At 41.7% G+C, this 15381-nt stretch overlaps 1 protein-coding gene across 8 annotated transcripts in view; it reads left to right on the plus strand.

Annotated features, from left to right (window-relative positions):
- USP47 (ubiquitin specific peptidase 47) overlaps positions 1-15381 on the plus strand; it is a 98838-nt gene that overhangs the window by 66084 nt on the left and 17373 nt on the right. For all 8 annotated transcript variants that reach the window (XM_019476802.2, XM_019476804.2, XM_014602318.3 and 5 more), the window contains 7 exons: positions 1651-1727; positions 2313-2368; positions 7837-7949; positions 8419-8523; positions 10779-10986; positions 11599-11714; positions 12504-12623. In XM_019476802.2, coding sequence (XP_019332347.1) covers positions 1651-1727; positions 2313-2368; positions 7837-7949; positions 8419-8523; positions 10779-10986; positions 11599-11714; positions 12504-12623 — 795 coding nt within the window. The remainder of the gene's footprint in view (positions 1-1650; positions 1728-2312; positions 2369-7836; positions 7950-8418; positions 8524-10778; positions 10987-11598; positions 11715-12503; positions 12624-15381) is intronic.

Genomic DNA, 15381 nt, shown 5'->3' on the forward strand with positions numbered 1-15381 from the left:
CATTCCACCTTGGAAATTTTCTTCATCACTTAAAACATACATACCATTTCTGGAGGGTGAATTTGGGTGGAATGTGTGGTATGTGAGTAAAACCAGTATGTAGGAAGACGTATTACTATCTTAGTTATCAGAAGTGTGTGTGCACGTGCGTATGTGTGTGCGTGTGTGTATGACCCTAAACTTGCTCTTCCATTATCTTACTCTCCTCCCTCTTCTCTACATTTAAGTTCTAAAGAGAATTTAACATACTTCAAGCTCCATTATTTTTTGTTCCTGAATGTAAGAGAAAATTTCTTGTTCTGAAGCCTTCCTGTAAAGCTTCAGGTGATAGTTGTGCCCATCTGTCAATAGACGTTACATTTAAGGGATAGGGCAGTGTTTTAAAAGAAATTAAGTCTGTGATTGTGCAAGCACTGTCAGCTTTGTGTCCCCTCTGCTTATATAAGGGAAGCTCCCTGCTTTCTTAACCGTCCTACTGAAAGGCTTCAGATGTTAAAGGCCTCTACAGCTATAAGTTATGGTTTCTGACTGTCAGAAGAACTAAGATGTGAAATACTGATTCCACTGAAGCTGACAGCAAAACTCTCAGACTGCTATGCTTTCACGCATAAGCTCTTGAGATGAACTTAAGTAGCCATACTTCTCAAATGATGCCCGTAGGCTGCTGGATGTCACTTTCTCCCTTTTAGTGTTTTCTTCCTGTCAAAATGCCAATGGGAGAAAGTTATTTAAATTAAATTAAGAGTTCACTGAAGATGTGATAGTGTTGTCAGTCTTTGTCATTATGGAAAATCAGGATTTTTTTTTTAAAGGTGAGAAGCAAACAAGCATAAATATCAGAATCTTCAGTGGACAGGTTAAATTTATTGACTGTTATCAGTTCTGGAGGGTAATGCATCTGATCCTGGAAATCGGTGTATCTGCAGCTTCCCAAAGCCTCCAAGTGTCTTTAGGTATCTTGAGAGTCTCACTGGACCAATCTTGTTTTCTATCCTGTGGCTTAGTTTCAGGGGCTCTAACATGGCACTGTTATTGCTTACATCTGCTTCTATGATAGAGAACCTCTGAAGAAGGGGAGTTCATATGTATACACTACATAAAATTTGAAGTAACATGAAATCTGTTTTTGTAAAACTGTACAGCTATGACACCATTTTAAATTAAATCAAATTTGGACTAGGTATTGATTGAAAGTTTGTGCTCCTTTTTTGAGAGTCTGTATGATATTTACATATTCCCACCTGCAGTTGTTTCCTAAAACATGGCTTTTCAACACTTATCTAACAGGAAATTTGCTTTCTCGGATTTGAAACATTTGAAACCTTCTTCTGCATTTTTAAAATCTGTTATAAAATTACAGAAGAATTTAATTAAGTTGAAGTTTGTGTAGATATGGGACAAGATGTATGTCCAGTTTCTTACAACATAATGCAGTTAAGAAAGACGCTTTTAAAAAAATTAAGAATTATACTTGTGTCAGATATAAAAGCAAGATCCAAATCACTACTGGATATGCAGCTATTTGCCAAGTCTCCTTTTAGAAACAAATGTGAATCGTTTGACAGCAATAAGTCAGTTTTCCTGAAGTAGGAAGTATAAGTTGATGGTTGTTATGTAATGAATGTTTTCAAAATTGTTTTTTTCTGCTAGATAACCCAAGAAGACATTAAAAAGACATATGGTGGATCCTCTGGAAGCAGAGGCTATTATTCCAGTGCTTTTGCTAGGTTTGTAATACAATATTGTTCATTCTTTTTTCAATATTGGAATGTTCTAACCAACCTGAGTAGCCCACACACTGTCCACCTGAGCTCCACATTCTCGCCACCCCCGCTGGGCACACATTCCATGCTCCCACAGGCCCCAGCCTTGCACTCCATGCCCCTGCCCAGCTGCAGCTCCCCTCCTCCTTCCTCCCCTCCTCTGCTTCCCTACGTGCTGCAGCAGGGAGACAAGGAGGAGCGCTACGGAAGCCAAGCAGGTCCCTCAGCAGCTGCAGCAGTGGCAGCAGCAGCCCTACCTGGCAGCTGTGCATGCTGGCTGGGCTGGGCCCTTCTGCCCTCAAGGGTGGGAGTGAGGCGTGTGGGCTGGGTGGGGTACAGTTAATTGGTGGGCACCCATGGGCCAAATGAAATTGCCTAGCAGGCCTCATCCAGCCCATAGGCCATATTTTGCCCACCCCTGAGTTAATACATAATTGCACGATACCACAAATGTTCTATATTGTTAAAAAGAACTTTAATGAAAATACTTGACTATGACTTCCAAGTCAGATACTGACTGCTCTTAAAAAAAAAAAATTTCCCCACTAGCTCCACGAATGCGTACATGCTTATATATAGACTGAAGGATTCAACAAGAAATGCAAGTAAGTGTATTTTATAGTTCTCAACTAAAAACAGTGTTGGTTTGAGGGGGGGTTGGGGTTTTTTTTCCCCCTACTGGGTAGGAAGGCTAAGTGTAAATGAAGACCTAAATGGGTCTGTATGTTAAGAATTTGGGTTTTAAAATGAGCTGAAGTAATGGGGTTTTTTGGGGGGTGGGAATGGGGACATTATATTAGGCAAAATGAGAATGTGGACTACATTTATGGTGCTTGACATTTAAGAGGCCACCACAGTATTTATGTAAAGTAGATATAGTAATGGAAAAAAAGTGTAAGTGAATAAAACACACGTAAAAAATAGTGTCAGTATTGGAAAGTGTTATGTAATAATAAAAAAACCCCTATTTTCCTGCACTAGCAATGAGCACCTGAGTTGTTTAGAATGCTAAATTATTATTCTTTGGAGTGAATTAGGGAGTGTAGTATCTTCTCACTTAATCCTTATGTGTACTAGAACACTAGGGGGAGCTGATGCAGCAAAAACTAAAAGCTCTGCTAGAAGAAAAGTTTGTTTTTAAACTACTGTCAAACAGTAGGAAAATGATACTATACTGAGATTAGTTGATATTGGGGTTCCCCCCCCGCTTTTCCTTATAATCCACACAACATGATGCTGATAAACCAGGCAGAATGACATTGAATCTTTCAAAGAGCTGAATAGAAATAGTGGGAATAGGACATGGATTAATTTTGGTTATTATTTCAAACTGGTTGTTTTAAAAGAAAGATCTAGTGTCAACTTCTACCAAGGAAAGATCACCTAAGACTATTAAAGACTATTTAAAGTTCTTTAGGGACTCTGAGTAACATTAAATTTAGCCCTACTTATATTAGTGATTTTTTTTTAATTTATTTATAAAAGCATAATTGAGTACCTACCTTGAACTGTATCTGCCCTGACATATAATTTAAAAAAATCAAGTACAGTGAATGGCACTCCCCAATATAACCAGAGGATTAAAAATACCTGCACCATACATAGAAAACCATACTCTCTATATTTCTTTTTTCTCTCCCTAATGACTAGTAGATCAAATACCCCGATTCCCCTAGGCTACATTTTTTAAATGGGCTAAGCTAGTTCTAAAACTTCTCACTTAATCAGGTTTCTTTTATTGCGTGTATATTTTGGTAGCCCCTGCATCTCTCTGTGTAAGGATATTTTTTGCAGAACATAATATAAATTAAAGCTTAAAACAAAAACGCCCTATACCTCAGCTTTTGGAGTATGACATTGGGAAGAGAAGTGTTCTTGCTGGGAGCCAGGTTCTGAACCGTTTTGTCTGTTATAAATTAAAACCAGCACTTTGAATTCTACCTGGAAAGCTTACTTGACAGGCAGTACAGATTTTGGTGTGCTAGTTTGATATACCTCCGACTTACATTCTTTTCCCAATGCAAATTATAGTTGCCTACTTAACTCCCATTTCCTAATGGTCTCAATGTCAAGGCGACTAAACCAGTGGTTGTCAATCTCCTTAGACCCAAGGCATCCCTCAGAAAATGCTAGCTCAGAGTTTTCACTCCTTTTTTGACTACAGAAAAATGATAGAGAACTTGGAAAGAACATAGCAGGTCAGAATGTTTTTGACAATATGGATTCCTATGGGAAAAGTCAGGATTGATCTTTGTGAATTACGTGCCAGCATTTACAAAAGGGCCAATGTGGTGTCCATTTTCAAAAAAGGGAGGAAGGAGGACCCAGGGAACTGTAGGCCAGTTAGTCTAACCTCAGTCCTGGGTAAGCTTTTTGAGAGAATTATCCTGGCGCATGTCCACGAGGGGCCAGCAGGGGAGATTATGCTTAGGGGCAACCAACATGGGTTCATTAGAGGCAGGTCCCGTCAGACCAACCTGGTGGCCTTCTATGACCAGGTCACCAAATCCTTAGATGCAGGGGTAGCAGTGGACGTAGTCCTTTTGGACTTCAGGAAGACCTTCAACACTCTCTCTCACCCCATTCTCATTAAAAAAACTAGGAGACTGTGGCATCGACACCTACACAGTCAAATGGGTCGCTAATTGGCTGGAGGGCTGCACCCAGATGGTGGTGGATGGGTCATTTTCGACCTGGAGGAATGTGGGCAGTGGGGTCCCCCAGGGCTTGGTCCTCGGACCCGCACTGTTCAACATCTTCATCAGTGACTTGGACGAGGGGATAAAAAGCACCCTATTCAAATTTGCTGATGACACATAAGATGTGGGGGGATGTGGGCACGCTAGAAGGGAGAAATAGGCTGCAGTTGGACCTAGACAGGTTACAGGGGTGGGCAGAAGAGAACAGGATGGGTTTCAACACTGACAAGTGCAAGGTGCACCTGGGGAGGAAGAACCAGCAGCAGACCTACAGGCTGGGGAACTCCCTTCTTGTCAGTGCAGAGGCAGAAAAGGATTTTGGAATCATTATTGATGCCAAAATGAACATGGGCCGACAGCATGGGGACGTGGTCAGGAAGGCCAACCACACCTTGTCATGCATCCACAGATGGATCTCGAGCAGGTCCAAGGAGGTGATCCTCCCCCTCTATGAGGCACTGGTCAGGCTGCAGTTGGAGTACTGCGTCCAGTTCTGGGCACCAAACTTCAGGAGAGATGTGGACAGCATTGAGAGGGTTCAAAGGAGGGCCACTTGCATGATCAGGGAGCAGCAGGGCAGGCCCTACGAGGAGAGGCTAAGGGACCTGAACCTGTTCAGCCTCCACAAGAGAAGGCTGAGGGGGGGTCTAGTGGCCTGTTACAAACTAGTCAGGGGGGACCAGCAGGCATTGGGGGAGTCCTGTTCCCCCGAGCACTACCAGGAGTGACTAGAAATAATGGTCACAAGCTGGCAGAGGGTAGATTCAGACTAGACATCAGGAGGCGCTACTTCGCTGTCAGGGCAGCTAGGATCTGGAACCAACTTCCAAGCGAAGTGGTGCTGGCTCCTACCCTGGGGGTCTTTAAGAGGAGGTTAGACTAACACCTTGCTGGGGTCGTTTGACCCCAGTACTTTTTCAGGGGGTCGGACTTGATGATCTGCTCAGGTCCCTTCCGACCCTACCAACTATGAAACTATGAATTTGCACACCAAACAGTGCTAATACTGAACAGTCTCCATAAGAGAATCTCATGGCACCCCAGAGTGCTATGGCACCCTGGTTGAGAATCATTGACCTAAACCATGTATAGCTGCAGCAAAGTCCTCGTCAAAGAGGATAAGATGTTGCCTCTTTTTCTCTAGTTGTAGATGAAAAGGTGCTCCTGGCTGGATGAAAGCATAGGAGGCCAAAATACCAAAGTTGGGTATCTGTATCACAAAAGGCATTCTCATCTATTTGTGGATATGTGACTTACCTGCACATAGAGTTTAATTCCTTGGTGCCATGTTTAGGTGATAAAGTGGGGACACGTGTGGGCCTGTAAAATCGTGTCCATAGAATGCAAGACCCTGTTAATGATCAGGTCTTATGTAATGCATTCTATCATTGGTGACTATTTTAGATGGAAAGTGAGCAGTTATCATGGGTTAATTGTCTTGACCTTTTCCTGCTGGGTGAATTTTTTAAGTCAGCCCATTAAACTTCCCTGAGAAGGAGTAAACAATCAAAGACACTGGTGGTAAAAAGTGATGGTAAAAGGCAAAAAATATTTTCAATCAACTTACTTTAATTGTGCTTATTTTACATATGTATTATGAATTTTGAGCCCTTTTTTAATTTATTGAGGCAAAAAGGGACTTCAGACTATATAATACTGAACAGGGCATGGCACAGGGGATACTATGGTGGGAGTCTACTACGAACTGATCACCTTCACCATGTGCCATAAAGCTGGCAAGTCAGTCAGTAATACAGAAGTCCTTGGCTTCAGGAAAGCTGACTTTGACAAACTAAGGAGGCTTGTCAGTAAGGCCCTAAAGGGCCACAACCTAAAGGGGAGGGGAGTTCAGGACGAGTGGTTGCTTCTCAAAGGAGCAATCCTGGATGCACAAGCAAAGTCTATCCTGTCTCGGAGGAAAGGCAGCAAAAGAGCACAGCAGCCGCCTTGGCTCTCCAGGGAACTGGTGGACCTCTTGCGTCTTAAAAGGAAGACCTACAAAGGATGGAGGACTGGAACCACCGCCAAGGAGGAATACTCTGTTCTGGTCCGGACCTGCAGAGAGCAAACCAGGAAAGCCAAGGCTGCGATGGAACTCCAGCAAGCTACAAATACAAGGACAATAAAAAGTTCTTTTTTAGATATGTGGAGAGCCAGAGGAAAAGCAAGGGCAACATTGGACCCCTGCTAAACCAGATGGGACAACTGACAACCGACGCCCGTGAAAAAGCAAACTTGCTAAATGGGTACTTTGCATCAGTTTTTCATCAGTCCCATGGGACACCCCTGTCCACTGTGGGTCAGGGAGACCCAGGTGAGGGAGATTCCTTGCCATCCATCGAAGCTGACCTCATGAAGGAACACCTTGACAGGCTGGATACCTTCAAGTTAGCCAGCCCTTATGGTTTACACCCAAGGATACTCAGGGAGCTGGCTAGCATCATAGCTCAGCCCCTGGCACAGATCTTTGAGAACTCCTGGTGCTCTGGTGAAGTGCCCAAAGAGTGGAAGAAGGCCAATGTCGTGTCAATCCTCAAGAAAGGGAGGAAAGTAGATCCGGCAAACTATAGGCCCACCAGCCTGACCTCTATCCTGGGGCAGGTCTTTGAAAAGATTATCAAAGAGGCCATCCTTAACAGACTAGCTGATGGCAATATCCTGAGGGATACCCAGCATGGGTTTGTTGCGGGTAGGTCTTGCTTGACCAGTCTCATTTCCTTTTATGACCAGGTGACCTATGACCTGGACATGGGGGAAGAGGTTGATGTCATATATCTTGACTTTAAAAAAGCCTTCAATCTGGTATCCCATGATCACCTCTTGGCAAAACTGGCTAACTGCGGCCTCAACCTCACCACGATCCACTGGTTGGGGAATTGGCTCTGTGGTAGGACCCAGAGGGTGGTGGTTGAGGGAAGCCAATTGTCTTGGTGCGTAGTCACCAGTGGGGTCCCTCAAGTCTCTGTCCTAGGGCCTGTACTGTTTAACGTTTTCATCAGTGATGTGGACATTGGTGTCAGAAGTGGACTGGCCAAGTTTGCCAATGACACCAAGATTACATTACAGATAAAATTGTTCTGCATGCCTCCTGTAAAACAAATAATGATGGAAAATAAATTAGAAGTTTCTAATAAATTAGAATTTTTCATGCTAGAATTGCTAGAGTACAGTGCAAGAATAAAGTCATGTTGACTTCAGCTCCATTTACACTTAAAAGAGGAACAGTGAGTGGATTCATGAAAAAGTAAAATAAGAAATGAAAGTTTGTGTCAAACTACTAGGGTGATGTTGCAAAGAATGTACATAAAGTGCCTTAAAATTATACTGTATATTGTTCGAATCAGAATTTACCTTCAATTTGCTTTTATTGATAGAATTCCTTGAAGCACATGAATATCCAGAGCACATTAAGCAACTGGTACAAAAAGAACGAGAGTTAGAAGAGCAAGAAAAAAGGCAACGTGAAATTGAGCGCAATACTTGCAAGGTTAGAATTCCAGTTTGCATAACGGTGGATCTATAATTTTCTATTTAAAAGGATTAAAAGCTATATTGCAAATGCCTGCTATACCACAATGAGTCTTATGCAATACAGATAATATGCTTTATTACAAATAACTCATTACAACTAAGGGTCTATATGTCTGAGTCAGGTACAGAGTAGATGGCTAGCATTAATTTTAAACTCACATTTTTGTATTTGAATGGGAAGCCAAAGTAACAATATTGTATAGTCAGCTGAATCACAGAATTTTAAACAAGTTAAAAAATGAAAAGTTATTGTTTTATTGTAGTAACCTCTCTAGATGAAATAGTATTAGCCTTATATTTTATATTTTGTTGTTTTAAGGTGAGTTAATAACATATAAGCACATTTCAGTTTTAAAATATGTTAATTGCAAGTAAATTTGTGAGAGATTTGATTTATTCTTTTAATTGATGGCTTTACTTTACAGATAAAATTGTTCTGCATGCATCCTGTAAAACAAATAATGATGGAAAATAAGTTAGAGGTTCATAAGGACAAGACACTGAAAGAAGCAGTAGAAATAGCCTACAAGGTACTGTATCATTTATAACAATACAGTAAAACAGGCAGGTGAATTTTTACTACATTTCCTTCATTATATACTTTCATGCTTATTTCTGTCTCCGTGTCAGATATTTTTATACGGAGTAGCATTAGGAGTTTCACTTTTGTACCTCTGACAAACTCAATTAGGGACAATACTTTATAATAATTGTCAACAGCAACTTTAACTGGAATGAGACTGTGCCTCTATTATAATAGGAACATGTGAAACTACTCTTTTAAAGTTACAGTCATGTTTTTATCCCTATTATTCAGATATAAGATGACCTCCCCCCTTAATAATTAGATTCCTTATTTGGAAAATTTAAAAATTTGTTATAACTTTCCAGGTATAGAATCTAGTTATTGGAGATTTACCTTTGAATTTGTCCCACTGCCTTTCCACTGGTACTGCAGGTAAATAAATCTGAGGGGTCAGGTAGCTGCTTTGCCTTCTGTCATCTCCACTTCTCCCTGTAGTCCCTTCCCCACCCTCCTTACTGTCAGCCCCTGCTCTTCTCTGAGCACATGGAAGGGAGGGGCAAACTTGAAAACGTTGACCTTGAAGTCGACATAAGCAAATTACTACAAGTACCCAAAGACTTGGTTTATTCGGAATTGACACATTTCACCTTTTTTTGGAAGTGCTGCAAGTTTTAGCCTAGGTACTCTATAAACACACTTTTTAGCAGCACTTTTGAACCTACTTTAGATACAGTACAAACTATGTATGATGTTAGTTTAAAGCCAAAAGGCTCAATATATGCCATATAGTTCATTGGGTTGACTTCAGCAATCAACAGTGTTTCAAGCCATGGTGGTGGCCCCAGAGCTGAGTGCTGCTCTGTATATATGTATATTCCAGACCAGCATTCCCCGCACCTGCTAATTAGCCACATGTTCTTGTCATGAGTCCTGGGATCCTCCAGAAATGTATATGTAGATGAAATGCAGGGAAGTCTGGTCCAGTTCTACTCATGGAGGGTAGGACCACAGTAATCATATGAGACAGGCTGAGAGAGGGTTGACAGGTTCTGGGTGAACTGTTTGGGGTCTTGTTCGGTGATGTTAGCCAAGCACTTAAGGCTAGTGAAGCAACAGGAATCATTGGAAATGGGAGAGTGGGAGTGAAGAGGAAATCTAAATGTATTCAGTGTAGTGGCTCACCATGACTTGAAGAGGCAGTGCTGAGGGGGACTACACACAATGGCCACTTTTTCATTTTATCTTATTCAGCTGTACTACATTAACTTGTCTTTGTGGTAGGTTCCTATTAATATGTTTGCACAATCTATAATATGTTTTATAGTTGTGCTCAGTGCTGGCTGTATTTAATCAACTTTTATAGTAGGTTTCCATTACTGAGCACATGCTGCTTTTGGCCGCAGTTTAATGATAGGCAATATGCTTAATGAGGTTTGCTTATATGCAAATGTAAGATAAAGAGCTTTTTCCCCACATGCTGGTAGGGATTCGGAGTGGGAAATCTCATCTTGTATTTGCGTAAACACGGTAATTTTTCACAATTTCCACTGGTGAGTTTACTTTCATCTCTGTACTTTGAAGGAACTATGAAAATTTATAGTAGAACTGTAATAAAACTGTAAAAAGAAATACTGATATATATGCAAAAGACAATCTTGTCATGAAGTCTTCTAAATATTTTATCCAATAGCAATTATTCCAAACTCCAGTCTACTCTAACACATTCACCTGGTGGTCTTCTAGGTTAAAAGAAGCATGTAATACATTTTATCATTGTCTAGAATGAGCTCAGTTAGGCTTCCGAATCGTAAGGTGGCAGTCATGGCCCCAGACGCACAACTCCTGTGACTACTCGCAACAACCTCATTTGGAGTGGTTGTATCATGGGAATCATCCTTCCTTCTCAAAAAGGTTGAAGTAGCGTTGTGTGCTTCAGTCTCTTTCCGTGAGGAAAAGCGAGGGTTGTAGCTATTATGCCCTGACCCTAATGACAGAAAGGGAAAGATCCTTAATACAAACCTTTGCATTTGCAGTGTTGCAATCTACTCTTCCTGCCACATAGCTCCTTAGCAGAGGTCATGATATTGGGAGATATTAAATACTTTTGTGAGCAAAGAGTTTGGTATAGGAGAGAGACTGTTATACTATACTCTAAAGCTAAATGTGCATGGTTAGGATGTTCACGGAATATAGGCAAAATGTGTGTTGTTGTTTGTGGGTTTTTTTTAAAAATGCTGTATTTCTGCAATTGAATTGCAGATAATGGATTTAGAAGAAGCGGTTCCTTTGGATTGTTGTCGTCTTGTTAAATATGATGAGTTCCATGATTATTTGGAGCGATCATATGAAGGCGAAGAGGATACGCCAATGGGAATCTTACTTGGAGGAGTCAAATCAACCTACATGTTTGACCTACTTCTGGAAACAAAAAGACCTGACCAAGTTTTCCAGTGCTATAAACCTGGTGGTAAGGAGGAAGGCTTTACAAATGGCTAAATAAATAATGTACAGTATAGATTTTGGGGAAAAAAAACCCAGCAAACCTTCTTCAGTGTTTAAAAAAAAAAAGTTTATGTGAAATGAATGTAGGAGAAAAATGAAAATTTTTTCTTGTGAATTCTAACAAATCCTGCAATTTTCAACGCCTTTCTAACTCGCAGTTTTATGTAGGTGATGTTTTGCAGTATTAAAAGGATGGTCAGCATTTCTATATTGTCACTATATGGTTTTCTTGCTCTCTTGACATTTAAACTGGTTGCCTGTCTCTGAGCCTAGAGAGTCCATTGGCTAGTGTGCTGATAAGGTATGCTAGTTCCTGTAACCAGTAGCACACAGCTCAAATGACCAGGTATCTTTTACAGCTGGCTTGACTGGAGGCTGCCTGCAGCACAAATCTGAAGCAGGGATTAAATTTACATCTCTAGATCCATTACAGGATACTTTCGCTGCTCTGCTACCTCACCCTCTGTACATTTAATGATATTCTTAAATAGGACATTAAAAACAGTGAACTTTCAGACTTTTTTGTACTGACTCATCTCTCATGTGTTTTACTTTTCTCCTTCTTCTGTCCCCATAGAAGTCATGGTAAAGGTTCATGTGGTTGACCTAAAGACAGAATCTGTTGCTCCACCTATCAGTGTCCGAGCCTATTTGAACCAGACAGTTACTGAATTCAAACAACTTATTTCAAAGGTAAAATTTTAATTCTTCATGTTTTGAATTTTATTGAACTATGAAAACTCAATAAAAGTTAAACATAAAGGATGAGAACCTTGGATTCCTCCTTACCCTTCTTGCTGTGTAAAGCCCTAGAAATGTTGTCTAGCACAGAAAATAAATGTAATGGTGTATCAGAGTACTCATGCACAAATTCCAGTTGTGTGTGCTGAATATGGGGTAACAACATACAATTCTACAGAAATGCTGCTCTCTTTAAGAGGTACTAGATCCTATATAACATGTTTTAAGTTTTAACTCTTTCTTGCATTAATTAGTATAGAAGATGGTTAAAAAACAAAACAAAAAAAACCCAACCTACAGTTTTGAATTTGTTCACTTTTCAGGTTTGAAATAAATTCACTTTTCAGTTTTACTTTTAAAAATTTGTACAAAAGGAGAGGTTTTGATTCATCTTATATTCAGCAATTAATGACTTATCCAGTTTTTTTAAAATTCATGTCACTTTGTTACTCAGACTTCATGCACAAGTGAATTGTATGCCACTGATGTTCTGTTTTGTTTTGTTCTAAGTTTACCACTTTCTCTAATTTTATTAAGAGTACCTTGTGTTCATCAATATAGAATAGAAGGGAGGAAAAAAATAATTCAATAATCTCCTCCCCACCACTCTCCCTCACTACCCCTTCATAACTTTAAATCAACCAGTTTCATCATCCCAGGTTACTTTTTCCCTCATGGTTGTTTGAGAAATCATACAATTATTTATGAAAGTGTATGCAATTTTGTTTTGTTGTATTGTAGGCTACTCACCTGCCTGCTGAAACAATGCGGGTAGTGCTAGAACGTTGCTACAATGATTTGCGCCTTCTCAATGTTGCCAACAAAACACTGAAAGCAGAAGGCTTTTTTAGAAGTAATAAGGTAATGTCTGTTCTTAAATCATTCTTTTCCAATGTGTTTATAACTGATACTAGTTATTACTAACATATAGCATTCTATACAATAATAGTGTATATTTATGAGAGCCCCTCTACACTTGCAGATAAAGGTGCAATGGGAGCTAACGTGCAATCCACACAATGTTGCCTCCTGCCATGCCGGCAAGCTCCCTTAGCTGGGAGCCACCTCAGTTGAGGGGCACCCAGCTGCAGAGGTGCACGACACACCCCTACTGCTGAAAGACGCAGCTGCTGTGATCTTCCAGCCCTGATGGTGTGTGAAGTCCCTGGGGCTGGGAGATCAAAGCAGCTGCAGTCTCCCAGCCCCAGGAGTGTGTGAAGTCTGGGACTCAGGGTCCCTTAGTTGCAGATCTCTTAGCCTTGGGTGCATGGTGCACCTGGCTGCAAGGGAGACCAAGCTACACATGCAAATTAAAGCTTGATAGTAACCCTATTAAGTTAGTATGTATTTTCAAAGTCTAGTTTTACAGCTGGTTGGAGCTTTTTATGGCATTGTAGTGGATTTGGGGTTAACTAGCTCACTCACAGTCCTCCAGTGTCCTTTTACAGGTTCACAGCCTCTGTTTATCATCCGCACTGCTCCAGGACAGGCTCCCTCCCAGCAGGATTCAGTCAGCATAAGTATTTTACACTGTGCAAAATATCCACATGTGGTCTTCTCCCAGAACACCTGGTTTACTCTAACCATATACACAGTCTCTGGCCAACTCCCAGGAGAAAGGCACTTTATGAAAGGTCCTCAGGCAATGCTGTGCAGACCTGCTGGCTTCCTCCCTCTCCAGTCTCTTTTCCAGGCTGTCAGTGTCTCAGCTTCCAGCTCTTGGCTCTGTCTCAGCTGTCTGCTTATCTTCGTTCTCAGCCCTCCACTCCCAGCTGTCTGCTTGTCCAGGCTCTCAGCTCTTGACTGTCTGCCTGCCTGTCCTGGACTTTTCCCCCTAGAAGCCTAACATTCTCCCTGAGTTCTCTCTTGAAGTCTCTCTGTCGTTCCTCTCCCCAGGAGCCCTCTTAACTTCTTGTGGGCTGGCTCGTTATCTGGATCAGCTGGCCAGTCCTAGGCAGCCTGTAATCAGGTTTCACTGCTTGCAGCTGGTCTGTAGTCCTTATCAGTCTGCAGCCTGCCGCCAGGCACCTTGAGCTGGTAGTCTGCTACAGCATAATAAGTACTTTGCATATGTAGCTAGTCTCGGGGTAACTGTACAGTTAACCAGTTAATTGTGCAATACCTGCAACAGGAAGAGGGGGCCTCAGTTTACTTCATTTTTCCGAATTTTCATGTCATGCCTGGTTTGAGAGCTAGCAAATGTTATAGTACGAATAGTTATGGTTGTATATGAGACTAGATAAACATGACAAAGTAGAGCATACCAGCATTCTGCAATGTGGTCAATCCCTGAAGCCCAGTGTTAGTGCTGAGAGGTTTTAAAAACATCCTCAGTTTAGGGAACCAAAGGTGGTATATATCTTGACAGACTGGTATACTGTGAATTGTAACTTCGGGCCCTAGACAGTTCCCATGCTGAGAGCAAGTACAGCTCCTTTTTAAATGTCTTGCTGAACTTAATACAAATGGCACGTTTTGGTTTTTAATCTTACATCCAGTTTCTTTTAATGTACTAGCTCACCAAGGGAAGCCTTGATCATGCAAAAGTAATATAAACTACTTTCATAAATATTTACTGTACCTTAAGTCAAGCAGTTACATAACTTCATTATTATCTGTAGCATTGTCCTTACTACTTCAGTGATGGGACTTTAATTTGGCACAGGAAATCTGCATTTCTTTCATTTAACCACTTGTTGACTTTTGCTGCTCCTTGCCTCTTCCCAAACAGGCAGTTCCCAGTCTGGGGGAGGGTGGCAGGGCTTTATCCCAGTGTTCACTCTGCTCTGCTCCCAGGGGCTGCGGGGACTGGCTCTTAGAAGTGCCACATGGGGGAAGCTGCCCCCCACATGACATTCAAAGCAGTGCCCACTGACTTTTTCTGCCACAGGTGGGTGGCACATGCAGGAATCTTAAAGCCTATGCAGTCAAGGCCTGCCCCAGTTCTTGGTGCCCTAGGTTTTAAATGCCATCCCACCTGGCCATCTGAGCAGTGTGGGTGGGGATATCAGAAGCTGCAGGGCCAGGGAGGCTATCTGTACCCCAGTTCCCAGTCTTGCAGACTTTAAATGCCCTGCCCCCCTCCTCTCCCACCAAAGGCCCCATGGGTTTTAAATGCTGCACATGCTGCCCATTTGCATTGCACACAGTGATTTTTAAACTCAAGGTGGGCTGCCTATTGACTGCCTGTCCCCTTTCTGGACAGAAGAGAAGACAGACTGTCACTAATGGGCTTCCATCAGGGTAGGAGTGGCCCAAGGAATACTGCTGAAGAGCCTCCAGCTGGGGAAGCCCCCTCACCAGTGCAGTTCTCTAACAAGGGGCTGGAACACAGTGTTCTTTCAGCTCTCAGGTTACTGTGGCAATTGTTACAGAGGGATTTTGGGGATGGGGATCGTTCTTGGATCAGTAGTGGTTTGTGAAGGCTTTGTTGGTCTGTGGCTGAGCAAAATGATGACATTGATTCCAGAATGAGTTGCATCAAGCCCTCTTTGTCAGAGGGAAGCACTAAAGAAAGTGAAGGTAACATCACCCCCCCTATCACAGGTCTTTTGAATTTTAAGATGCCATTTAGTTATGGTATTGCTTGTATGTACTTATGTATGTATTTAAAGGCCTA

This window comes from Alligator mississippiensis, chromosome 2 (assembly GCF_030867095.1).
Source record: "Alligator mississippiensis isolate rAllMis1 chromosome 2, rAllMis1, whole genome shotgun sequence".
Classification (NCBI taxonomy): domain Eukaryota; kingdom Metazoa; phylum Chordata; order Crocodylia; family Alligatoridae; genus Alligator; species Alligator mississippiensis.